Source organism: Cavia porcellus, unplaced genomic scaffold, assembly GCF_034190915.1.
Source record: "Cavia porcellus strain 051 isolate PalLab524CR breed Dunkin Hartley unplaced genomic scaffold, mCavPor4.1 scaffold_1, whole genome shotgun sequence".
Lineage (NCBI taxonomy): Eukaryota > Metazoa > Chordata > Mammalia > Rodentia > Caviidae > Cavia > Cavia porcellus.
In genome coordinates, this window is record NW_026947484.1 from 152,595,594 (window position 1) to 152,619,443 (window position 23,850).

Consider the following 23,850-nt stretch of genomic DNA (forward strand, 5'->3'; position numbering starts at 1 on the left):
AGATTTTTACCTACTTAAGAATAACTTACATATTGCTTCTCCATTTTTTTAAATTTTAATTTTATTTTTTTTTTATTTAAAAGGAAAAAGAGAAAAAAAGCAGAACAAAACAAAACAGTGTAAGGGTACAAATAATACAGAACTACAAAAAAAAAAAACAGTAAGCTATAGTCCGACCTTTACGGCCCATCAGTAGTTTTCTGGTATTGCTAACAATAAGAGTTTTTTAAATCTGCAGTTTATTGAATACCCACCACTTTTGAAACATCTGGCTAAGACTTTAATATGGAATTTGCTTAAATCAGTCATATTTTTATTACCTAATTTTAGAGTTCACAAAAAGACAGTTTGATTCAAGATGTTATGTGCTTGGCCTAAAATTATAAGTTTACACATAAATGTTGGACCTAGTGTTTGCAATCGTTTCTTATTGTAATCTAAAATTCAACTCTCATTTTGTTATATTGCTTCTTATGCAATCACCTTTGACCTACTTTTCTGCTATTATTCTTTCTCATTTTATGTAATCTACCCAGAATAAAGTGCCCTCAAGTACATCAGATAGTGGGAACTATTCATAATAACAACAAAAATTAAACCCTCGTATTTATGGGGCTGGTATATAAGTATTTTCCATGTATTGGAGCACTTAATTTAATCCTTAAATATCCTAGTAAGAATTGTGTGTGGGTGGAGGTTGTATGTGTATGTGTGATTTATTTTGAAAGAGGATAAATTGAGTATAGAGTGCACTTACTCAAAAGATAGTAAGTGTCTTAGCTGGACTCCCACTCCTGGATTTTCCTGCTTTCCAAATTCTAGGGCTGATAGTTCTCATTTGCCTGTAATCCAAATGGTCTTGGTTGTAAAATAAAGTTTGCAGTAATCCAGCTAAAGCTTGCCTATTTTCATCCTTATGTCTCACTATATAGCTTCACACCACGACTGCTCCACATACTTCATCCTTGTTATTATACTTGCTGTCCCTTGGATATTTCCTTAGCCCTCTGCACTCAGTAAGCCAAAGCTTATGCAAAGCTTTACTGTTAGAATCTTATTAATTAGTGCACAAAGACGTGGAAACCTTTCCAGCTTTGTAACTAATCTCTTTCTCCAGGATACTCCCATAGGTTTGATTGTAAATCTACATACTACTTTTAGAACACTGTTTTGTCACAAATGATAGTTATCTGCATGCATTACACTACTTTTTGTTCACCCTAGCACATAGAAGCACCATGTAATTCCTTAGTAGTTATGTGTGCACTTTAATTGATCCATTATAAAACCACAGTATTACATGATGCAGCAAGAAAGGTCGTGTGATCTTTCTTAAACTATTTAACTACTATTTACCCTAGATTCCTATCATATAAATGAAAATAACAATGCCAGCCCAATACAACAAGGATACTGTAAAAGGAAAAATACATTTATAAAAGCATTCACTTTTTGACAGTTAAAAAAAATGCACAATAATTTTGAAGACAATCTTGTATTCCTATTTGTTCTGTATTAAAAATTAACCAGAATTCGCAGCTAAAATTTACATATTAGTAGAATGTGCATCATCAAATATACTCTGTGTGTAACTTTCTGCATATCTTCACTTTTAAAATATTGGTGAGTATGTGGCAGTATTTAATTAAGCAAGCTATGATTATAATATATGTACCAGTTGTGATATGGCATTTGCTAAGACTCCTATTACCATTTTCCAGGGGAAAAATAAAGTAAAACAAAATCTACAAAACTTAATTGAATAAGTAGCATTTATTTTCTGGAGACAAAACAAAATCTAAGTAACCCTTCAAATGGCAACAATTTTATGGCCTTAAATGTGGGACAAGATTTCTTTCACAAATTTCTGTGAATGAATCTGGGAAGACTTGTAAACCAGAGAAGAAATCTGCAGAACAACTGCTATCATTTTCATAAATCACTCCATTTCCTTTATACAGTAAGGATATGCCTTAAATGGTATTTGCTTTCTAGAGGAGCCCCGGTTTGGAGTTGTGCTGTAAAATACCTTTGAGACATGAGTAGTACATGAGCAAAAACTCAACAGGTTCAGCTCTGGTAGTTTTTGCTGCCTGTAGGTTTTTGCTATTTCAAACAAATGTTCAAGCTTTTAATCTACTTTGATAAGTGTCAACTACTTTGGTATTTAAACAGGAACATTTTCTTCATTGATCACATGAAAGTACTTCCTTAGGTGTTTGCTCATTTATATTAAGAATCTCTCAAATTCAGCAATATGAACCAGTGACCCTGGTTCATATCTGTTATGTATCTATTAATTACTACATTTAAAATTTGAGATTATACCTAACCATGAAAAGGCCTGGCCATGTTATTGAAGAGTGAGCTGCACAAGAAAGAGACTTCTAAGTCTTTGTAAAGCAAGCTGCAACCTGAAGATAATTTCCATAATTTCTCTTCAATATTTTTAATCTTTAATACTGCCTTCCTCCAACAAAAACTATGCACTTTATTAGATTCAAGTACACAAATATTAAAAAGCTTGTAAAAATCATTTAACTTTTAAGTAGAAATCAAACTTTCTCATAAATACCTTCAGTATTGAAGAATAGAATTTGCTTGATTGAACCAAATACTAATTAAGCTATGTCCAAAGAAGGCATTTTGCTTTAAAAATTGTGAACTTTCATTAGAAATTAAATCAGGATTCTTATAATTGAGTGTTGCTACATTGTTATTCTTACCCCCTTCTTTTCAGATCTGCCCTGAAATCCACTCAGGTTTTTATGATGGTCTCCCATAACTGTTCTTTCTGTGTCTACAGTCTTTTAATTCCCTTCTGCCAAGAAGTAACTATTAAAACCTACTCAAAAACAAATTCCTCACATAATCTCTATAAGACAGGTCATATCTATTTATATATATACACATATATACATATATAAAACATTTATTATGTACATGTTATATATAACATATATGCATACCCAGTTACATTATTCTTTAATTGTACAAATTATCCAAGACTGAAAGAAATGTAAGTATTAAAAGATTGAACTAAAAACTAAATATCCCTTCCTAGTAATATGTGAGGAATCTCTTCAGAATATGCAGGTTACCATTTATATCATTGTATAATATGTACATGCAGTGGTATTCAACTAATTCCCTACAGATGAACACTTAATTCATTTCCTATGTTTCCTTATTACAAATAACCTTGCACAAATATTCCTTATTCTAATATAGTTGTATGTATCCACCAAATAAAATTGTTAGAAAGAACTTCTTAGAGCCAGACATGCATTTGTACAGTTTCTAAAATTATAAATTATAAATTACCTCTCAAAATGATTCTTTAATTTGATTTCTCTACCAAAAATATCTGAGACTGTTCTTCTTCTAACTTTTTTTGTCAATATCAAGTATTGTTATCTATCTTTTGTGGTAAAAAGATGGCTAAGTAGGAATGTGCCAATCAAAAGAATTTTAGCATAGCAATACAGTTGGCACACTGGACCCAATCTTCATTGTAAAGGCTGTGGTGTGCATTATAAAGATTTAGCAGGAACTCAGGCCTTACTGACTGGATTCTAGTAGCACCACTGTCTACATATGACAACAAAAACTGTCTCCAGATACAGCCAAATTTCCCTAAGGAATGATATCTTCAGTTCTCTTCATTGATAACCACTATTCTAAATTTGCATGTGGCCATAGAGATTTAAGAAAAATAATTAAAACCAGTGTTTAAGCTCTGCACTTGAGATTACTATAAGAAAGTAATCTTAGAAACAGTATCTTTTGTAATTTTAAGTATTTTTGCTAACAACATCAGTATTTTAATTATACATTTTGATTTATTTCGTCATGTTTTTAGTGACCTCTGTAGTTCAAAGCATTTTACTATCCTAAACTTTGTTCATGTTATATATTAATAAGCACTTTTGTGCTTATAGTATTCTGTTACTTTTTGATATTTTTCTAACCTTCTTGAAACAATAGCTAGAATTTTTTAAAGGATAAAAATGAACTTTATAAAACATAATACAATACTAACCTTCAATATGTCTTCATACTCGAATGCTTTTTACTCCAAATATCTTCAAAGACAATAATCTTAGAAGACCCTAGAATGTGGCACAAGAATAAAACACTACAGAAATTAGATTTCCAAAAATATTTTTATATCTCCTAGGTTTCTCAAATCCAATTAGACAAAACTGGTTAGAATGAAGTGAATCTTAAGTATTCACTTAGGAAAGCAGTTTTACAGTGAGAGACCTTACACAATAATGTAAAGACAGAAAACATGTACATGTTAGGAGAATAAGATAGTCATTAGAATTATCATTCATTTTATAGTGTTAATCTTTCTGAAACTTTTTAATATGTCTCAGTAAATCCTCACAGAAGCTTCTGTACTGCATGAAAGTCAAAATAACAGCAGTAAATGGTAATATTTACGTAGATTTTCATACTCTACTACTAAAATCTTGACTTACCTATTTATAAGTACCTGGAGGACTTTGCTATTTATAACTTAAGAAACTAATTCCTTGAAAATAACTGATTATACTAAAGCAAATTATGTATATTATTTTTCAAGCATTTGTCCACTAAGAATTCATTAACGAAACATATGACACGTGGCCAGTGAGCACAGTGCATAGTCTTATCCTCCTTCTGGCTGACTCCTGAATGTGACACAGTTCCCTTACTCAAGAAGTCTGCAATACTGGTGAACCCTTCTTTGAATCAGTCTCTATTAACATTTGCATAACTGTTGTTCTATACACTTGAGAGCATTAAACTTGTTTTAGGAAGCTATTACATTCCCCTTTCTCCTTCAAAATACCCTGTAAAATGCAAATTACTCATTAATTGTAAGAAGAGGAACTATTGGTGTGGCTTGATCAGGCTTCCTTTTTCTCACAGGGAAATAGTGCAGGTCTGGTTTTAGAGCTTCCCGGGTAGGGAGCATTTAAAATGCCTACTGACGCAAAAAAAAAAAAAAAAAAAAAAAAAAAAAAAAAAAAAAGCCTCCTGAGGGATCTGCTCAAGAAAGCCCACTTTATTCAGCATTAGTGTGTGGTTTTTGATCACTAGAAATTAATTCATACATATTTGAACAAGAGCTATCATTATGCCTGTACTGTATTTTTTGAAAGTGGAAATTAAAGCTTACAAAGTATAAGCAGTCTGACCCTCAACTACCGAGTAATAGAAGCAAGCCCAGTCTATCAAAAATCATAGCCTGCAGTTTCCCTGCCACATGGCCTTTTGTTTTTCCTTGCACAAGAACATGAAGGAAGTAGGTCTTTTTTAAGTCCATGAAAATCTAACTCCTATCTCCTGGTTTCTAAAAATGGTTTCAGGATGAGATGTGAGAGAACCAGCAAGTCAGGTACTCTGTAAGAATGATTCCCTAAACTTCTGATTGTTTTACTCGGTGAAAACACCAAAATAAAATGTTTTCTATCTTGTTGAAAATGGAAGTCATCAATTCTATTATACATATTTCTGCCTCCAATTAGCATCTTTTTATGTAAATATCTTCCAAGGAGAGCCAACAACTAACCAAAACACATCACCTACAAGCCTGGACATAACAAAACACAGATCAATATATGAGATATAGCCACTCTGTATTTTTACGGTTATTCTGATTAATATTCATCAAATACATCTAATTACACAAATTCCTTTTACATTCTTTCTCCTAGTTAAAAAGCAGAATGGTGAACTTAGTATTTCAACCATTTTTAATTTTCTTTCAGAATCAGGTTTCTAATTTGCAGATCTGTTTTGTTTAGAAAAGTGTGTTCTCTTAGATTCTTTACAAATTTAGAAATAAAAAATTTATAAATATTGACTTAATATTTGTAGAATTAAAATTAAAAAGTACAGGCAGTATGAAAGAAAAATACTTTTGAAAAAATGGGATCTACACTGGATATTTTGTATCCATGCTATTGTCAAATACTGATGCCTCACTCAAGCAGTGTCAGGAACAAACGGGACACGAAGTGATCTGGCTCTCAGAAGGGATATCAAGGCTGTAGCAGCAAGTCAGCAAAAGCATTCTAGGACGATATATGAGTAATCTTGAAATAATGTTTTGAGGGGCTGGGGATTTAGCTCAGTGGCATAAGCACCTGCCTTGCAAGCGCACAGTTGTGAGTTTGATCTCTAGTGCCGATTAAATAAAAAGAAGAAGAAGAAATAATGTTTTGGGAAACCATATCTGATCATTTCTTCACCCCACTCCAGCTTCCATTATTCTCGGTTCGCATCCTTTTTGGGATCAAGTCTGTAACCTGTAATGTGGTTATGCTAAGAAGAACTACATTAATTTATTTATCATCAAAATGTGTAGCTTTTCAGAATGCAAGTGACTAAGCACTCAGATTGGTTTTATTACTGTGGTGGGCCTGTAAAACAGTACTACTCCATAATCTATTCAAAAAGTAGGTTTTGTTTCTGGAAAACAAATCTACCTGGAGTAGAACACATTACTGACAGTAAGAGCTTTTTTGAAGCCTTCCACTACCTGCAATACACAAAGAAAGTAGATGTCTCCAACCACCCATGTGTTGAATTGCATGTGCTAGGGGGTGCTTACCCTGTGACTGCATCGGATCAGAAAAGAGAGGTGGATATTACTGATCATTATTTGTCATGTTTAGCCACACGCAAGCATTGGAATGTTCACTGCATGTGAGACTGGCACAAGGTGCCACAGATTACACGGCAGGTGAAACATTTCAGACACATTTGTGGTTTTCTTAACAAAATAGTAAGAAGTGAAAACTCTAGATAAATGTTACACTAACCCATGGGTCAAGAGTCCAGTTATGCGGGATCACACAGAAACTTTAACTATGTGGCTCTGCAGGTGATAGACCCTTTCTGATCTGTCATATGGGCTGTCTCTAAAATCACACTGCTGCTTGGCAATTCCTGGGAGTATCTTGTAACTTGACATCTCTGTACTAAAACATTCCACATCACCTCCTTTTGCTCATCCCATCATATGGTTAACTCCCATTTATCTCTGAGTTATTAAAAACACTGCCTGGGGAAGTCCTCCCTGCCTTACTGATCTATAATAAATCTTTCTGGTTTATGCCTTCGTAGAAGCCCACGTTTTTTCTTTTGGAATACTTGTAGAGATTTAGAATTAGACATGTGGTAGTGTGAAGAACCTTTTAATATCTCTCTTCTCCAGGTGAGTATAAGCTTTGTGAGAGCAAAACCTTTTGGATTTTTCTTTCATTATACTGGTCTTAACATTTAGCATGTCAAAATCACTCAGGTAAGACTGCTGAAGAAGTGAGTGATCCATCAAGATACAGTTATTGGAAAATCTTAATTGCTTTCCCACAAAGGAAATTTAAAGAAAGGAATCTAGAAAAAGAAAAACTGAAGCCTTTATGATTACCTACCACTTTTTCTGATTTATTTTCTTAGGGAATTATTATTCCATTTATCTCCCTATGCCAGTCTACCTATCTGTGACATGCTTTCACTAGAAAAGTTAACAGTGGATTGGAATACAATCAGTGCTGGCCAAACAATGTCAAAGTTTTGAAAAGCAATATGATTGGTGAAGAGGACAAACAGTGAATCTTCTTTAGGTCCTAGATTTCTAATATATACACTAAGATAAGACAGCCATTCTACTTACAGTGCTACTGTTTAAAAATATACAAACATACTTTAAAAGCAAAAGACTGATCGTTAATTTGAGAGACAACTTTAAGCCATTTCTAATTTTATCTTTCAAATTAAAAATTTGCTTGGTAGTAATTTTAGATATAACTTAGAGTTTAATTGTATCAGTTCTATCTCAGATTCTAAAGAGTGGTCAGACGATTTTTATAAGTTTTTTAAAGTTTTTTTTTCATTTTTCCTAACCTCCAACCTCATTCCATTCTGCAAGTACATGTGCAAGAAACATTTTCATTGTTTGTGTCTTAGTCAGTTAAACTGAGCAGTTGTTCTACTCTGTGCAGTTTTTTCTTTCACTTTTGTATCCTTTTTAGCATCTTTCTAGATCAGCATACAGTTAAAATTCACTATAAAAATGAGCCCATGACATTCAGTTACATCTTCAAAGGGCCCCTTTATCCCTCATGGTTAAAAATTCCAAGTACTTACCCATTTGATTCTGTTTGGGCTCTAGTAGAATATTCTTCCAAATACTGAAAAACGTCAGCTACTAAAAAGTTCCTCATAGAAGCATGTGAAAAATATGAGTATATCCTTATAGTCTCTGATGATTATATATTAAGATAGAACTTTAGGCATTGTGACAGTGAGCAATTATTTAGTTAACATGAGAAATATGAGGTTACTTTTCTAATGAAGAATTATTAACTTGATTACTAAAACTTTGTTGCAGCCTGTCTGTGTGTCCAAGTCTTAGATTAATCAGTGCACACATGAAATCTGCAGACCTCCATTTTCCATTAGGTGTCGCATTGAAGATGTCCCATGTTATTAACCAAAAGGTAAAGAATAAACTTTACCTTTTCCCTTTACTTTGCTCATCTTTTCCCCTTAAGTTAATCCTAGAGGGTCATTACATTTTGATAATTTATAACATACCTCTCAGTTTCTGTTGGCGTATTTAGATTTAAACCTATTTTAGTGATATACTTTTTGTTGAAATATCCAGAATATGGAACAAAACACAAATATAAAGTTTTAAATGGTTATAAGCTCCTTCACATAAACTATTAAGGATTCCTCAGACTTGAGTATATATTATAGCCTTCATCTTTATATTCATTCAAAAAATATTTATGGAGAATTTTTATATGGTAGACATTGTCCTAGGTCTCAAGAATTATGAAAACAAGAAATGCAGAAATGTTCTTAGTGTCATGAACCTGGGATTTTAGACCAGGAGTTAACAATGGTAACATCCTTTTTTTGTAAAGTTTTATTGTGATAGTCACATATTTACTATCATAAGCTGCTTTAATCATATGGCAAAGTTGAGTCTTTGTGACAGAGATCATAAGGTTCTCAAAACCTCTGCTTATTAACTGGCCTTCTACAGAAATGTTTGCTGACCTCTGCTCTATACTGTAGGGATGTATAAAAAGATAGCTATCCACCTCTATATTATACTTCTTTTATTTAAGATGCTATGGATCGTTCAACATTTGCGATATAGTTGTTTCTTACTTTACTAAGGAACTTTTAAGTAGTCAGGTTTTTGACCTGGAGTTTACAACTCTACCCTGGACACATTTCAATAAAAATGAAGAATTATTTACATGAGTGACACATGCTTGACTTATTCTTGAATTGTATCTACTTTGCTATTTATTTTGCTGACACAATTTCATAAGACAGTCCCAAAAGTAAAACATAGTTCTCTCTTTTTTCTTGAGATTATATGTTCCAAAATACTGACAAGTAATAAGTTCTGATATTTAAGATACTGCTTAAAGGTCCAGAGAAACTAAACCACAAAATAATGCTTTCTTGTTGTTATGTACATTATTGGGCACATCAAATATTCCAGACATTCTGTAAGAATGTCATAAAGAACCACTGTTGAAATGTTTAATATTGGGCAGCATTTTGAGTAATTTACATTAATCATGTAATTTAATATACACAACAAATCTATGAGATAAGCGCTGTTATAGTCAAACTTTATGTAATACAGAAGCAAAATTCAAAGAGTTCAATAATTTTCCCAATTAGTAATCACAGATAGAACTTTAATCCATGGGTATGACTTTAAAAATAATGTATTCTTTACTTTTTTTCTCAAATTTTGGTTTGTTTTTTGGAAGAATGGAGTACATTTGCTGATTTCTTAAAATTCCATATTGTGCAAAGTAGAATTCTCCAGACATTTTTAACTAAAGGGCACATCAACAAAAATATGTACCCTTATAAATCTCCATCACAAAAAATTATGTACATTTGCTATTTTGTACACATTGTGTATGTTATGTGTATTAGGGTACATACTTGAAAATATAAAGAATGAAAAATGAAATCATTAACATATTTCAATATGATCTTCACTATAATATATTCTGTTTTAATTAAATATTTATTATACATTAAGCACAGTAATCCAAAGATGCATGCCTGACTTGAGTTTATTTTTTACTTGGTTTTAATGGTTGTCGAGCTGCAGCTTCATAAAGGAATCATTAAGTACACACTCACATGACTGTGGAGTGGAGCTACCTCACTGGGCACACTATTCAAATGCCTATTCCTTCAGTAATGCTTTATCACTGTGCTTTCAACTACCATCTATGGAAGAGAAACAGTCTAATTTATAAAAGAACATAGCAAAGCATAGCACCAGATTATTGATAGAGGGGAAATAAATGTAACTTCTAGATTGCTAGAAGTCAGATACGCAATTTGCCTTCCCCAAAACCGAACAATGAATTCTAAGGAACAATGGAGGTTAAGAGTAGGAAATGTTTATTAGTAGTAAACGCTTGTTTAAAATGTTTATTAGAGAGATAGAGAGAGAGAGAGAGAGAGATCCTGAGAGATAGGAGAGGACCTGAAAAATGTTTACAGAGAAAGTTTTATGGAGCTAAATCATGAGGCAGGTACAGCATGGGGCAAAACCGATTAACCAGTATCCTTATGAGTTTAGCCTCTTGGGGAGTATCGGTCCGGGGAGGAAGCAGGGCACGCAGCAAATACACATGGAAAGAATAAGGACCTTTGCAGCATGAGGTGAACCAGGGGGTTCCAGCCACTGCTGCCTGATGTTAATGTTAATTTATTGTTCATTTCCAGGGAGGCATTAGGCCTAGGCATTTTGTGTTTATCATGAGGCCTGGCCTCCAAGGCATGTGCCTCCGGCCACAGTTTTAATGTGTTCCCATCCTCAGCACTGAATCCCTTACACTATAGACCTAACTGCCTGTAATATTTCTATCTAACTTAGCTGTGTATAATATTCCTTTCTATGTATTATTTCAATAATTTTATCATGCAAAATGGCTTTTTTCAGTAGAATATGGTTATTTACCTCTCAGTGTTAAGAGGAAATATTAGAAGAGACTTCTAAATATGTATCACTAAGTTTAGAGAAATTACATATTCATTTGAATACTGAATGATGTTAAAAATGAGTGAAAACTGGATTCAAACATTTACTTACTTTTGTCATCTTAATAACTTGGAGTTTTGAATAACATTTTGCCATGAAGTCTGGGTGGATTTTAACCTGGTTACCTCGCATGGATTTGGGGAGTGGATTTACAATCTGTCTGGCAAGTCAGTCACCCAAAAGTAGGAAAAGTGTCAGTTTTAGCATTTTCTCAGTAGTATATTCTTCATCAATATTAATTTTAACCCACAGTGCACTTGGAAACAACTTAAGACTGCCTTGTCTATTTTCTTAGCATTGCTTTATTAAAACCATACAACGTCATCTCAAAGTCCACTCAACAGGCATACACACGGTGCACTGCAGTAGCTGAGGGATGAAGGAGGTGAACCTGTCTACTTTGAGGACCAGCATCCTTCAGAAGGACTCATATTTTTAACATGTGACTTCACAGAACATGGAAAAAGTGAACTCAGTATCATTCATATTTGAAGAATTAAAACTTAATTTTTCCTTGGAAAAATATCAGTTTCATTTCCAAAGTGTTCTTGACTTGTACTATTTTCACACCTCACTGTGGACATCAGTGATATGGACTGGAGAAACACTATCTGATTAACAGCTGGAGAGCTTTGTATTGACCAGCAGAGAAAAAAGTACCACATTCTTAGATACCATGACAAAGAAAACTGTGAGGGCAGCCTCTCTGTGAGAGGAAGACTGTTGGCTCGAGACATCACCTCCTATTTATTTTTGCTCAAGGCTGTCATTGGCTGATTAAGCAGTGAACGCTAACTCATGTCGGACACCTAACTACGTAAATCACTATTCTTTAATAGAGTCCTCTTCTTTTAGCCATTTCTAAAACGGTAACTGTTAGCTCTCTTGTAATTATCTATATAATTAATTTCTTCATATTTTAGACATCAGTTGTTTCTTCTTTAACTGTGTCTTCATCTGCAGTACAGTACTTTGTGAAACACTTGGGAGTAGAAACTATAATTTCCTCCATCAATTATGAATGTTGATTCTGCTACCTCCTAACTATAACTTTTGGAAAGTAAATTTTGTCCTAAGTGCTTCTGTGGTCATAAATGTGAAACGAGTATAATAACAACTTAACAGTGATGGTAACCTGAGAATACTTAGAACAAAGTTTTTATGAATGTTAAATTAATCAAGAAGACTTGAAATGTTGTCAAATAGAAATCACTCAATAAACGTCAGTGTTCAAAGATTTTTTTTGCCATTTTCTTGAATCTCAATGTTAGAGCCATTTACAAGTACATGTACCAAGGGGCTGGGGATTTAGCTCAGCGGCATAAGCGCTGGCCTTGCAAGCAGGCAGTTGTGAGTTCGATCCCCGGTACCAATAAAAAGGAAAAAGACAAAAAGAAAAAGACACAAGTACATGTACGATGCTACATTATCTCAAAACAACAGTTCCTACAATCGTATTCCCCAGCAGGTAGTGCCTGGTAAAGAAACTTCATTGTCTTTTAAAGTATAAATTTCAAGTGATTCATGTAGTGTCATGAAAAGTCGTAATATCCCAGAGTGATCTATTAAGGATCTTCTGCTCCCTTGATATTTAACCTACTTGAAAATATCTATTGTTTGTTTAGATTGTTTCAGATGTTTCAATATATTTCCTGTTACTTAGCATGTTTCATATAATTGTAGGCTACCTCTCATTTCTCTGAAGTCTGTTCCCTCTTGGGTGTTGATAACCCCAGCAGATTTCTCTCAGCTCTGTGGATGTCTTCCAGGCTACTAAGTGGAAGTCAAATAGAAAAATAAGCTGAGGCTCATGGTGTTGAGGTTCATGGTGTTCATGTTACCTACTTTGTGTAGGTATACATGTGTGGGGGGGGTAAGGTGTTACTCTATTTTCCTCACAATTTTGACAGTAGATATACAAACACTAAGGCATTATCATTTCTGTGAGTTTTCACTAAGTTTACATTAATATGAATTTGTATATAAGCTTTGCAAATTTTATATCTAATCATTCTTTAATCAACAGAAGATATTTACCAGGTATCATTCCAACTACCTCACTTGCTTCCTGGCACAGCTTTTCCATGCACAACCATGAGGTCAAAAAGGAAAGTGTTCCGTTGAGCTCCAATGTACTCTTTCCTTAACTCAGTCTTTCCATATGGCTACAAAGTTTGAGGGCACTTTACAGGGCTTAGCAAACGCACATATGTTCGGGATCCCCAGGAGTGGGAGTGTTCAAATGTCACTCATTTCCTCTAAGATCTCTTTTGCCAGTCTTAGAGATTGTTCTGGATGGACAGGGTGGCAGTCTTGGGATTTTCCACTAAGAAGCAAATATCCTCTATTATAAAAAAAAAAAAAAAGGTAAACTTACCAACTGTGAAGTTAGGGCTGCCCTACAAAACAGACAATACCAAATTAACTTGTATTTTAAACAGAGTTATGTATGTCCCAAACACTTACACCAAAATATTATGAATTGTGTATTAAAACTTTAAATTAACTTGTATACTTATACTTACATCTGGCAGTCCCAAAATGTATATTTATTATACCAGGCAATTCGATGAAGGAAATACTATACAAAAGAAAATGTAATAGTTATTTGAAAGTACAAATTGAATTTTCAGTCTATGCCTTTCTTTCCAAGAAGTTATTTAGTGATTATAATTTGTTATCATTTTTTATTCTAAGAAACATATAATCAGAATCCATAATGACAAGCAAATTTAAAAGTCTACTTATTCTTCAGGTATTTGAATCAGTTAACAACATGAGTTATTAATAAAACATGAGTTATTACTTTTTATTTAAATTGGACTGAAATTTTTATTTAAAATTTAAGCAGTGGCATTTTATTTTTATATTTTCATATTGTATATATAATGTATGCATGTATGATGCTTGTATATATGTGTATGTGTATGTATATATATATATATATATATATATATATATATTTCCAAGTTTTTCTCTATATATGTTCTATTGTCTATTGCTGCTGCAGAGACTGGAGATATAGCTGAGCGGCACAGTGCCTGCCTGGCAAGTGCAAGGTCCTGAGTTCAGTTCTTAATACCAAAAAGTAAATCCTCGCTAATGCTGTTGTACAGTTCTGTGGTACTGAATGCTGTTATTGTGTGGCTGAGCTGGTTCTCTGCTTAGAGTCTCAGGGCAATCGTTAAAGGATAGGCCCTTCAGGAGCCTCTAGGAGTGGGTTAGGCAGACCTCGCCTCCAGTTTCTCTCATGTAGTTGGCAACATTCAATTCCATGGACTGTGGGACTGAAGACCCATTTCTTTGTTACCTGGTAGACAGGAGTCAAACCCTGCTTGGAGAAGACTCTTCTATTCCCTAACACATGGCCCATTTGTCTTCAAAAACAAGAATGCTGCCTGAGTCTTTGGGCTGCAGTTCTTCCTGCCTTTACTTTTTCACTTGTCCTTCATCTGCGTTCTCTTCTGCTATGTCTTTTCTGCCTTAAGGGGTCATGTGGTTTTACTGGGCCAGTGGGATAACCCAGGATTTTCTCCTCCTTCTAAAGTCAGTATCCTTAATTCTACCTGTAACATCTTGTGCCTTTTTCTTTTGTCATATGCATAGGTTCTAAGACTAGAGTGCAGACAGTTTTGGAGAGCGATATTTTTTTCTGCTTTCCCTAATTTTTCTGATACCCTGGATGATGAGCTTTGTAGCATATGCATTTGAAGGGCTGAATACAACTGGGAAATGATAAAAGAAAATCAGAAGCCAGAACTATAACCACTTGATTCTGATTTGACTTTTGAACCATTAGTAGAGTTTACTTCTTTAATAGTGACCCTCAAATTGACAACTAGTGAGCCACCGGACAGGGATGTAAGGATTGAAAATAAACAGGTATAGCCAGGCACTGTGGTATGGGGCTGTAAAGTGAGCTCTCTACGAGACTGCAGAGGTTCTAGCTCAGCCTAGAAATTTAGTTAGTGAGATCTTGTCTCAAAAATACAAAGAAAATTTAAAATAAATTTAAAAATAAATAATTCTGGGGATGTTGCTCAGTGTGAAGTTTCCGGGTTGGAACTGAAAGGTAATAAAACTATTTAGAAAGGTCATATAAATCGTGATCATGACACATTCTTCAATGAACCAAATTTTGTTGGGTATGTGTATAGATGTAGAATTAAAGCATCAGCCTCAAAGAGCTGTAAGAGAAATTTTCTCATTCTTTTCAGTGAGATCTGACACCAGCATATAGATGGCTCCATCGATTACTGAGACTAAGAAAAGAAAAATGACTGATTGGGATGTTCCATTTTGGAGTCTAAATTTGAAGCCCTTGAGTTGAACGCACCTGTAGGTCTAAATCCTTCAGAATTAGCTCTATCCTTCGTTCACCAGCTCACCTATTAAATTTCTTGTTTAACGAAAGGAAAGAAAGGCACAGATTTTGAACACACTGACAACAGACTGTATGCTAATCTTTGAAGTAACCATGTATATCTAAAGTTAAGAAGCAGATTTCCATTTAGATAGCTCCACTTCAGAGGAAACAAGGAAATGATTTTAAAGTTAAAACACTGCTTTCTTTCAAGGGTTAAGTGTTCCTGACCTTAAATGATTTTTTTCTGCATAGCTATTTTCAGTCTTTTCTGTATTCTAAAGTGCTGCAGAGGATTACAGATCCCAGGTTCTTGGATGAGAAAATGCAAGGCCTTTGTCTTATTCATTCCTGTGAAGTCATCATGGACAACATAAACTGCTTTTAAACATACAGACAAAAGTGAAAAATAAAGGAATGCTCATTTATAAGCCATTTCTTAGCCCTTGTGCTTTTGTGGCACTAATGTTTACAAACAAATAATAAAGGAATCATAACTGGTAAAAGAAGTGCATATAGGTAAACATTAATGAGCAAAATGTATTCCATGTTAAGGGGTGTTTTATGAAATAAGGTTAATTTCAGTAATTTTTCTTATGTTTCAAAGAATAACTATGCATTTAACTGAGGTATCAAGATGTAGTCACTCTGGTGTAAGCATGGTGCTGGTATCTTTCTAATTGTTCAACCTAAAAGGCAGACTTTTCTTAGTCATTATTTCTGCGTTAATTTCAAAGTGTTAGTTATTATCAGAAGCAATTTTTTATTCGTTGTCATTTTATTTGGAGCTGTTTAAGATCTAAGGATTTATCCTTCATAAACTTCTCTTTTGTGGAAGATTATATATATATATATATATATATATATATATATATATACCATGTAAACTGCAGAGAGTTTTGACTTCATTTCTAACTCTTAAGTACATAAAGTCATGTGTACTCAGATGCCCTTAGGTGATGCTGATTCTGTGTATATGGTCATCAGCTGTTAGGAAAGGATTTAGAATATCTCATATATTTATAAATAAAAGTAGAATGTAAGCAATGTTTTGCTGGACTGTGTGATCTAGAGTCATAATTTTCAGCAAATTTAGAATAACTAAAGAGAAAACATTTTGAATAATTTTAGAAAATGACTATTCTGGTAAAATAAAATAGTATTATTCTAATGTAAATTTTTAATTAAAATATTCTGATTCTTAATAAGTAACAAGGAATGCTTTGTATGGGAATATTGGAGAAAGAAATCAGATTAAATCTAAACAGTCTAGACATCTGGGAATTTATAACCAAGGAGAAGCCTGGGGGTATTGGATTGAGTACTAAGAGGCAACGGGGAATTTTTGTTAAATTGACCTCATATAACTCTTGCTAAATAGCTGGCCCAAGTGGTCAGATAGCACCGGTAATGGATGAGAAAGTTGCTTAGATATTGAGAGTGATCTGGCATCAGAGGCGGGAGGATTTTCACTAGAGTAACCTAAATTGACTTGGCAAGATTTTGATAAAACTGGTCTCTAAAAGGATGGACACTGAAAGCTGAGCTGATATAAGGGTCCAGAGGGACCTGGGCAAAGTTTTTGTCAAGGAGAGAATCTTTGTCGGTTTCTAATGACTAAAACAAAGGAAGAATTTGGAATAGAGCTTGCATTGTCCAAAACAGTATAGAAAACCTCTCTCTACATATACCTTTGTAGAACTGAACTCAGATATGAATGAGTTTCAGCTCTGTAAAACTAACTATTCTGAGAGGCAGTTTACAGATAAACAGAGGTGGTGAGAGGCTGAGCCTTTAGACTACCTTAGGGCCCAGCAAGTACCTAAGCCTATTTCAAGCCCAGCTGCACGATGGCACTCCAGGTGTGCCACAGTAGCAATGGGAGGCAACGTGCATATAGAATGGATTGACCAAAGGATATGGGGAGAGCAGAACAGCAGAGATCAAATCACTTCAAGCCACTGGGAGATCTGCAGCTCTAAGTTTACATGAGGTAGAAGCAATTGAAGGATTCCAAATAGAGAAAAGATCTGACAAAGAGATGGATCTGCCTGCTGAGATGAGGTAAATCATACTCCAGCAAAGGTGACAGCGGGTGATAACTGGAGAAGTTTCTGCAGTAGTGGCCCAGATGATGCCCTGTCCTGGGACTGTAGCTGTGAAAATTGGTTGGCAGTGGTTCCATGCTTGCATACAGTTTGAAATCAGAGGTGAAGGCCTGATTGGCTAGAAGAATGAGATGACTTTTTTCTGTTTGTTTTGTTTTCTTTGAGATAGAGAAAATGACAACAAAGATAGATTGTTTTGAGGAGAATAGCACTTAGTTTTTTGACATTTTTAACTCACATGGCTTACTATACTTTCAAGTGGAAGAGTTAGAAATAAGTGGATAGCATTTTGAACCTTTGGATCTGCTCACCTTAGGAAGTGAATAGGCCAATGTTTGAAATCAGAATGATCACCAGTTTTCTCTAGGTTGTCTTACTCTGTCTCTACTAGTTATTCAAGATTTGCTTAGAACCTCTAGTTTAGGGGGCTGTCACCTGTTCTTGTCATGCAGCCATGCAAACTGCCCAAAATTAATGAACTTGTTGCACTCAGCTGTTGGCTGGTCATCTCCTCCACTGTACTGCAGATTCCTGGAGGAAAAGCTGCAGCACATAAATGACTCTTGAATGAACAAATACATAACTTTGCACTTAAAGATAAAATCTAAGTGATATTTTTTTTCTGCTACTCCACTTTGTTGACTACAAGCTACCACTTTTACCCACTGTTTAAAGGGATAACATTTTCTTAGCTCCTCTTAGTATTTTCTATACTATACTTCCCTCTCTCTCCATTCTTTGATCTGTGAATGGATTATAATCCACAAAGAATAGAGGAACCTTGATTGACGAATTCATTTCATTCTCCGAGGGTTGGTTATAATTCAAGTTGTCAACTGAGGGTCAGGCTCCTCTCCACTTTTCTTCAGTCTCTCTCCTGCACACAGTCAGATCTCAGTGTCCTGAGAGAGACACTGGCCCAGGATTTCTCAATCAACCCCATAAGGGAAAAGATCTTGTAATGTTCCTTGAAAAACTCTTTAAGGCTTAAATCTGTTTCTGAGACCATCTGGAAACACAAGCAGCTGGCATTCAGATCATCATTCAAGACTCTGATCATAAGTTAAAACTCAAACTCTGGTCATAACCCAAGTTGTTCATATCTCAAACTGCTCATAACTCCAGGGCCCACTGTACTAGAAGTCCTCATCTACCAACATCCCATAATGAAAGCATTCTTTATATACTGCAAATATGTGCTAATAAGAAGAAAAGTTAAAAGAGAAATGGAAAAAAAAATCTGTGAGAACAAGAGCCTATCAATTTGGTTCATTAATATACATGTATCAAGTCCTCTGCAACTGTAGTAGACACTTATTAGATCACTTAGAAAATTCTTAGAATAAATAAAAATTTAAATTTAAATGTTTGTACAATTATTAATGTATATGAATAACATAATCCATCTGTTTATTGTTTTTTATTACTAAAATGTTTTAACATCTTTTCTCTTGGACTTGGGAATATATGAGGTTTGGAATAGGAATTATTCTTCCACTTACCTAGCAGGACCTGGTTTTGATGAGCATGTGAATATTATCCTTTTTTTGCAGATAATAAATTTAATTTCCAGATCTAGATCTGTATCTCACTTAGGAAATGTTCAACTGCCCATCTTCACTCTCTTTGACGTAGAAGTACATATTCAAATGTGCATCCACATTTGAGAAACCATAGCAGTGGAGCAAATAGTTTTCACACAGAGCTTTATCAAAAACAGAAATAGGAGAGAATCTTTTACTTCATATTTTAAATCATTCACTTATGTGCAGAAATATGGGGTCAAGAGAACTTTTTTAAACATTTGAAGTTACTTTATATTTTTTTTCTTTATTGAGATACAAAATTCAGTATAAATATAAAATAAAAATTACTTGGAGATGTTCAGATGAATCCTGATTTGGCATGTATTGTTTTTACTAATCAAATTTTAAGGATTTTTAATTATTTTAAAATATATATGTATAAATTTATACAGTTAAGTACAACTATAGTTCCCAAACTTATATAAAAATAATAGCTAATGAAAAGTAGGAAATACTAAGTATTTCTCTTCCACAACTATTAAAGTGTATATAAAATTAAATATTATTAAATTGTCATTTTAGTAAATTATCTGAGCATATAAATAGGGTGAAACTGTCAACTAAATCAATTAAAATATACTTTATCTCCCCTCTGCAATTGCTAACGTCTTTTATTTGTATGGAAGCATTACTGTAATTAGAATTAATTAGTTGTGCAATTAGAAGTAATTGACAGAGGCAGGAGGAAGGGACTAGACCCCATAATCCTCTAAGATTTCTTCTCAAACCCTCTCCAGAGAGAAATGACAATAGGAAACTATTACTTGATATTGTTTCTTATTATATTCAATTTAACTTTGAGAAATTAAACCAAATTTCTTCCAATATAGGAAAAAAATGTTTCTCATAACTATCAGCTTCTAAATTACTAGTAGTGATAGTATTAGCTAAAAATCATGTTGCATTTGGTTACTTTCTAAAAGAGTTTTAAGAACAATGAAAAAAATATAGACAATAAAGGATTAATCTATTAATTATTTCTAGAATAGTTAATATTCTAAATTATAAGTAGCTTACAATAGAATAGATATATATGTAAATTATAGTACTTGTTTAATCTTCTGACTACAAATAATTACTGTAAACAGTAATTTCTGAAAACAGGAAAAGGAAGAAATTTTTCATAATGCAGCGACATTTAAAAGGGGTAAAATTCACACATCCTGTTTAGTTCATAGTATAAAATAAAATAATGAAATTTTCATCAATAAAATGTATTTGTCTTCCCACAAAAATTTACTTCATTGATTCATGCTTCAAAAACTTCTAAGCTTAAATATGGGATAATTATATTTAAATATAAAGAAAGCTACCTAGATAAAACATACACAGAAAAAAAGTACATTCAAAGTTCTACCAGTAGAAAGGGAGGAGTTTTGTTGAATCATACGTAATTTTCTGTCAGATTTTCCTCCTCAGACTAAATTTTTTAAATGATTGAGAGAATTATGTCTAACAAAAATTTGCCTTTCCAAGTGTTTATGAAGGTTTCCAAACTATAATTTACCTTAATGTGTACATTAATCATGTGACGGACAGGAAATAATACACATCAATGTGTGGATGTGATTGTAATATTTGAAGAATTTTCTTAAACAAGTTGCTTAGCAAAATCCAGCAATTTTACTTGCTACCAGTATATTAACAATGTTCAGCGATACTGTAAAACTCTACCACAGTTTTATTTGTCTGAGATTACCAGAGGGTTGGCATAATGTAGTGTACATACAACTACCATGATATTTTTGGTGCATATCTTACTGAAATCTTCACTACTTGCTGTTTATATGGATCTACTTTACTGTAAAAATTATATCTTTTTCTAATTAAATATTTTCCCAGGTAAATCTCTTGGCTTTTGGAGTTATCATATATAAAGTTTTTCGTCACACTGCTGGACTGAAGCCCGAAGTTAGCTGCTATGAGAACATAAGGTAACTGTTTCTTGAAGTGTCCACCAACTAAAACTAAAAGCTTTAGAAACGGTGCAAATAATTTTAGGAATTGCTGTTATTAAAATAATTGGTTAAGACTTTCTTCGACCATCTTTAAAATATATACCAGGAAAAGTATTTAATATCTCTAATAAAACAGTACATATCTCAGATTAAGTGGTACGTGAAGCAGTCTTTGCAAATGTACTCCCCTTTGAAAGAGAGATGATATCCATTTAACACAACCAAGGACTTAGGATTGTCTTTTCTAAAACATTTCTCAGAGTTTGGTAAATGTTTCTTTCTGGTACTTCTCTTGTTTGACTGTCCCTACAGTTTTTCCTTTAACCCTCTCTCTTTAAAACTGATTTATTGATACCCACCAAATGGTTTGTTCAGGAAAAGCTGAAGTACACTACAGGGAATGTGGGAAACAGCACTGTTTGTGTTGCTTGGAAACAGTCCTGTAGTCTCAATACCTTGCACAAGATTTATAGTGGAGATTTAGCAAATGCTTGATCGATTACTTTTTTTTTTTAACTCTGCACTATTCATAGTTACATGTAGTATGCTGGTTTTAATAAAAATGAAAATGACTTTTTCTAAGGCATACTGCTAAAACACCTCCCGTAGAGCATGATTGGACCAAAAATGAAGGCCAGAGTAATCATTAGTTGCTTCATTTTCAAGGCAATGTCCTCAGTGAAAGGATTGAGTATTGTTTTACTGAAAATCACTGACAAACTGCTGAAAATATGTAAGAGTACTTTATCCTTAATTTTCAAGAAATTAGTATTGAGACTTAAATTTATCTTGAGGTAACAGCATTGCAAAAACATAGATAGATAGATAGATAGATAGATAGATAGATAGATAGATAGATAGATAGATAGATAGTAATTTCTTCTCTGTGAACCCTGAAGAGGCCTCCTTTGATATCATGAACATGTGCTGACTCAAGTCTGGATGGTGTACTTTTCAGGGTGACTTAGGGAAAATACTTTCTAGCAGATAGATATATGTCTTACCGTGGGGAATTACTGCCACATTGGATTAAAATCAAAGCATACACATTGCAGTATAACAGATAAAATATCTTAAAATTAAGCTGTCTTTAAATGCCACACTTTAATAAAGGAACATACTTCTTCTCAGGAAGCCTATCTTCCCATAGCACGGGGACACACCCTAAAGTCTGTCCCATCTCACTGCCGAGCACACTGTCAAACTTAAAGTCATTAATGGTTGTTGTAATGAATTGCTTATTGATGTAAAAAGCCATTTCCGTATAGTCTGAGGGGTTTGGGGTGTCCCTGGAATATGCATGCCTTTTTGAACTGAGACATTCCAAATGTACAACAGGTCCTGTGCAAGAGGAGCCCTCGCTCTATTGTTCCTTCTTGGCACCACCTGGATCTTTGGGGTTCTTCATGTGGTGCATGCATCAGTGGTGACAGCTTACCTCTTCACAGTCAGCAACGCCTTCCAGGGAATGTTCATTTTCTTATTCCTGTGTGTTTTATCTAGGAAGGTAAGCAGTATCTCATTTCAATAGACTCTATAATGCAATCATGTTACATCAGTTTCCAAATCGATAGAAAATTCTTATTGCCCTGGCTGTATGACTTTTGCCTCCATTGCTTTAGTACAGAACATGTGTAAGTATTTAATCAGAACATTTAGTTGTTCATTGAGAAATTGGCTTTTTTAAAGGAACTTGTTATTAGCTACATAAATATAGTTCATATTTACTTGAGCATGTTCCAGTAAATGATCAAAAAGCAATAACACTTTAAAGAACTAAATGAAACTGTTTATTGTGATTTGAAAGTAACATGATGTGCTTGCCATAATTATACTTAGCATTTCTTTTTTTTTTTTTTTTCTTTTTTCAAGATCCAAGAAGAGTATTACAGATTGTTCAAAAATGTACCTTGTTGTTTTGGATGCTTACGGTAAACATGGAAAACTATGGATAATTACAGCTGAGAGAAATTGAAAATCCAAGTTGTAGATGACCAATGTGTAAAACTGACTCAATACTATAATCCAGTTATTATTTACTAGATAATCAAATATTCTGAGCTTGGATTTTATCTGTTTCCAGTGTAAGAGTTGTATATAATAAAGGTAAAGTTATGTACTATATAGCTATAGTATGTTTTACTACATGACATACTTATGTCAAAATAATACTGTAGATATTGGGGAAGTGATTGGTTTCTCAAGAGTGATATCACTTTATCCAAGGAGAGATTTCTTTCTAGCACAAGAAATATATGAATGTCCTGAAGAATACCACTGGCTTGATATTTTTGTGTCTCATGTTGTCTTTGAAACTAGTCCCTTACCACCTTGGTAATGAGCTTTGTTACAAAAATCAAAATGTAAGAGAAAGAAGGGGCAGAATGTAAAGCGAGAAAAAGGAAATGGCTGTTATGAGGATGAGATGTATTCTGAATAAATTTGCTTCTCTATCAGATAGATAAGAGGTTTTTGAGATAAAATAAAAAATTGGAATAAACACATCTGGCCATTTGGTGAATCATTTTGAACTTAAATTTCCAGTAAAACAGCTTAGACTTCTATTTGCTATATTTATTTATTTATTTCTAATACTGTAATATAAAACTCCAAAAATGAAGACAATCTATGTTTTTAAAATTAGATTGTGTTATACGGTGTTTCTATGCTTATTTCACTAATTTTAACTTCAGATACATAAAATATGAATATGCCAAAATACAATGTCATTTGTATTTGT

General features: G+C 33.6%; 1 protein-coding gene across 1 annotated transcript in view; it reads left to right on the plus strand.

Annotated features, from left to right (window-relative positions):
- Adgrl4 (adhesion G protein-coupled receptor L4) overlaps positions 1-23,612 on the plus strand; it is a 92,090-nt gene extending 68,478 nt beyond the window's left edge. The window contains exons 14-16 of the mRNA XM_003478805.4: positions 20,995-21,086; positions 22,449-22,617; positions 22,983-23,612. Of these exons, the coding sequence (XP_003478853.1) occupies positions 20,995-21,086; positions 22,449-22,617; positions 22,983-23,045 (324 nt within the window). The 3' untranslated portion in view covers positions 23,046-23,612. The remainder of the gene's footprint in view (positions 1-20,994; positions 21,087-22,448; positions 22,618-22,982) is intronic.
- The last annotated feature ends 238 nt before the right edge of the window (positions 23,613-23,850 follow it).